The sequence below is a fragment of the Chroicocephalus ridibundus genome, chromosome 3, assembly GCF_963924245.1.
Source record: "Chroicocephalus ridibundus chromosome 3, bChrRid1.1, whole genome shotgun sequence".
NCBI classification, from domain to species: Eukaryota; Metazoa; Chordata; class Aves; order Charadriiformes; family Laridae; genus Chroicocephalus; species Chroicocephalus ridibundus.
In genome coordinates, this window is record NC_086286.1 from 17,905,735 (window position 1) to 17,909,505 (window position 3,771).

The 3,771-nt window shown below is 56.0% G+C and overlaps 1 protein-coding gene across 6 annotated transcripts in view; it reads left to right on the forward strand.

Moving 5' to 3' along the window:
- Nucleotides 1-1,313: 1,313 nt before the first annotated feature.
- ENAH (ENAH actin regulator) overlaps nucleotides 1,314-3,771 on the forward strand; it is a 100,109-nt gene continuing 97,651 nt past the window's right edge. For 2 of the 6 annotated variants that reach the window (XM_063328208.1, XM_063328202.1), the window contains exon 1: nucleotides 1,321-1,572. In XM_063328208.1, the coding sequence (XP_063184278.1) occupies nucleotides 1,568-1,572 (5 nt within the window). In that variant the 5' untranslated portion in view covers nucleotides 1,321-1,567. Of the gene's footprint in view, nucleotides 1,573-3,771 lie in introns of all 6 variants that reach the window. The other 4 variants (XM_063328204.1, XM_063328206.1, XM_063328207.1 and 1 more) reach the window with 4 other exon arrangements.

Sequence of the window (3,771 nt, forward strand, 5' to 3'; positions counted from 1 at the left end):
TTTGTGATTCACCTCTACTGCAACACTTTCATTGACATCATCCCCATGCCAGTAAAAACATGTTAATTTTCTTACTAAACTGTTATTCATTAGCTTCAGTTTCAGAGCCTGTCCTTTTTCCTGAATTAGTATTTTCTAACGATTGACCATTGTTTTCATTGACTAGCTCCTGTCTTAACTGCGTTCCCAACACCGTTAATTGGCAGTGGATGACCCTGCCTCAGGTACCATACTGGTCAAGGAAGAGGTTGTATGCATAGTGTCAAGTAACTGAGATTCATGGTAAAAAAAAGCTCAAATGTGTGAAACTTAGATCCGAAATATAATAAGATGTATTTTTTCCCCACAGAAGTCTTTATATTTTATGTCTAGAAGTCTAGAAATTTATAAAGAAGATATGTATGCATTTATTTCTCACGTACAACAGATTTTTAATAACTAAACCCTAGAAAACACTGGTATTTGATAGGGAAAAATGAAGTCAGAGATGCAAAAGCACTGAGATGCCTTAACGTCATTGGAAATTGCAAAGATACTCGCTCATCACTTTGTTGACAGAGACGAAGGAGAATGGGGTTTTCGGGGCTCGACAGAAAGGACCCGGGTTAAAGTTATGCGTTCTGTGTGCTGGGAGCACTAAAACCACCACGTAAATCTGCATTTAGCACCGAAATAACACCCCCGTATCCCTCCAAACGTGTCTTAGGCCACACACTTCCACAGGCGATGGGACGCACCTCCCGAACCCGCGGTGATTCACCCGCCGGGCTCGGTGCGCGGGCGGGCTCCGGTGTCACGGCTGCACCGAGCTCCGCTGCCTGGGGCGGGCCGACCCCGCCGCGGGGAGCGGAGGGGCCAGGCGGGGGAAGGGGCACAACGGCCTCGGCCAGCCCCGAGATCCGCCGGCCGGGACGGGGCTCTCCAGAAGCCCAGCTCAGCCCGCCCCGGGGCGCCTGGTCACGGCACGGGGGCGGCCGCGGCTCCGCTTGCCCCGGCTCGAGCGGGGTCTCCCCACCGTGCCCTACCCCAGCCCCGCCGGACAATGGCCCACGGCCGCCAAGGAAGGAGCTGCCGCAGGCGACCGCAGGCGGGCTGAGGAGCGTCTCCCGAGACGCCGCCGCCTCACCTGAGGGAGGGCGGTCGGTCCGCCCGTCCCCCTGCCCGCCCCGTTCACCCACACGGGCGGCGGTGGGCGCGGCCTCCGCCCCTTCCTCCCGCCGCCGCCGCCGCTCCCTCAGCCCCGCCGGTGTCTCCGGCCTCCCCCGCGCTCCCCCCGCGTTGGTTCGCTCCTCCCCGCCCCTTTCCCCCACCTCTCTCGTCCCCTCCCACCCCCCGGCTCCCCGCGGTGGTCTGGCCCGGCCCGGCGGCGGAGGGAGCGGCGGAGACGGGCGGGGAGGCGCCGGCGGCCCGGGGGGGTCTGGCTCTCCCTTGACGCGCCCGGCCCCTGCGAGAGCGGCGAGGAGCGGAGCAGAGCGGAGCAGAGCGGAGCGGAGCGGGGCGGGGGGGGGGGAAGAGAACGGGAGCGAGCGAGGAAGCGGGGAACGGCTCCCCGACCCCGGGCAGCACCATGAGGTGAGGGGCCGGTAGCGGGCGGGCTGGCGGTTGTGTGTGGGGGGTTTGGTCCGTTGTCTCCCCGTCTCTAACGGTCCGCCATGGGGGGGGGGGGGGGGCTCGGCCGGCGGCGGGGGCCGGGCTGAGGGGAGCCCCGCGGTGGGGGAGGGGCCCATTGTTAACGGCGGGTGGGGGAGGGGCAGCCCCGCCGTCCCCCGTCCCCCGCGGCGGTGAAGTTGCGCTCGGGGGGCGGCGGCGGGGCCCGGCCCGGGGGACGTGTTGGGGGGGGACGGGCGACCCCGTTCCGGCGCCTCCCCCCCCCGGGGCTGGCCGCGGCGGTGCGCCCCGGCACGGCGTGAGCCCCGGTCGCCCGGTTCCTTTCTTTCTCTCACGGTAGTTCCACCCCCCCCACCCCCCCCTTCCCCTCCGCCTTAACCGGCGTGTGTTGCATTGCAGCAGCAGCTGGGCTTTTCCCCGTGTAATCAATAAAGGGGGGGGGGGATCCCCCCCCCTCTTAGCCGCCGGGGAGGTGTCGCGTTCGGGGGGTTTCGGATGTAAACACCGGGGTGGACGCGGCGGGGCCCGGGGAGGAGGAGGAGGAGGAGGAGGGCGGTGGGTGCCCGCCCGCCTTCCCGCCGGGGACTCCCGCTCCCCGCCGGCTCATTCATTTGAAGGCGATTTTCTGCCTCCCTGGCCCGTCCCCCCCCCCCCCCCCCCCCGGCTCCGTTCCCTCCTCCCAGCTCTTTCTAGTGCCTGTTCTGTTTCCATAATCTTCTTTCTGGATTGGTGCAGGACCCGGTGAGAAATGCGGCTCGGCGGCCCGAGCGCTGGTCTGGCTGTTCGGGGACGTTGTGCTCCCTGTAGGCCTGTGTCCCCCGGTTAAAACAACCGGGGAATTGAGTTACTCTTTTTTTTTTTTTTTTCTTCCCCCCTCCTCCCTCCCTCCCTCCCTCCCCCCGGAAGATATTGCCTGGCTTGCAGTTGGATTTGAACCTTCTTTGTCTTAAAGATGACCGTAAGTCGTGAGGTCCTTTGGAGTGTAGCTCGGCAAGATTTGTGTGATGAAAAATCAGCAAATTCTGCTGCTGCGTAAAACTGACGAGCCGTTAGAATTCTCTGTAAATTACAGTAAAATCCTAACTACATTTTTTTAACGTGTCCCCCCCCCCCCATGTGTGTACACCTTCAATGGAAAGGGCAGCATTGCAGTGGGAGGCATGGGAACAATCTCCCTGCTGTTTTGTTTGGAATTGTGTTCTCTATTTCCCCTTAGTTTTCTTTGTTAACTGTAGGTATTTATGTCCTATGTTATTTTAAGCTTTGTTTTGTCTTGTGATAATTTATTTTCACTTATTCACGTTGCTCATGTAGAAGTCAGATGCCCTGCAAATAAAAAGTTACAACTTAACAAAACTTACAGTTAATATCCAGATCCTTTAAACAGGGTTGTGTTTGTTTTGGGTTTTTTTTTAATTACCTTGACAGTCTTTAACACAATGAGTGCTGTTAATCTGGCAAAAGTTGGCATGAATATTTTGAGAAGCCCAGTATAAATTTGGTTTTCGTACGGGCAAAATGTACTTTAATTGTGCGGGTGATGCTGAGTGAAGTAAGCTATACCAGCAAGACTGCTCTTTCGCTGATGTAACTGTATGTGCGCTAGGACTTCTGCCAGCTTGGAGGGAGCACAAATATTTCTCTTAACCAGCGTAACAGGAAAGTGTCTAGGTTGAACCTACCCTTAGGTTGCTTATTTAGATGTTTGAATAGTTGACTTGAAGCAGTTACTAAATACAGGCAAATGAATGTGTTATAGATCTGAAACTTTCTACCTGCTCTCGGGAGGGCAGAGCGTTAAGCTGGTAAGAGCAAAATGTAGTTGCAAGTTGGATGGTCGCTCTGAGTGGTCATGGGGTATTTCAAAGAAATTTGACTTCAAGAACGCTTGGTTCCAAGCCTTTTGGAAAAAGAAGCAAACTGTACCAATTAAACTACACAGGGTAAGAAAATGATGTGGTTAAAGAAGTATTTTCTCTCTATAGAAGCACTATTAAATTGACTCAGTTTTGTTTAATTGGTCCAACTCCAGTACAATGGCAAGCTTTCACTGCACGCTCTCTCTTTGGACTTGTTTAGACTAGGATTGTCGGTATATTTCTGAAACATGTTTAAACAATACCTTCGTGCTGCATTTTGTTCGGGCAATGTCTTTTAATGTGT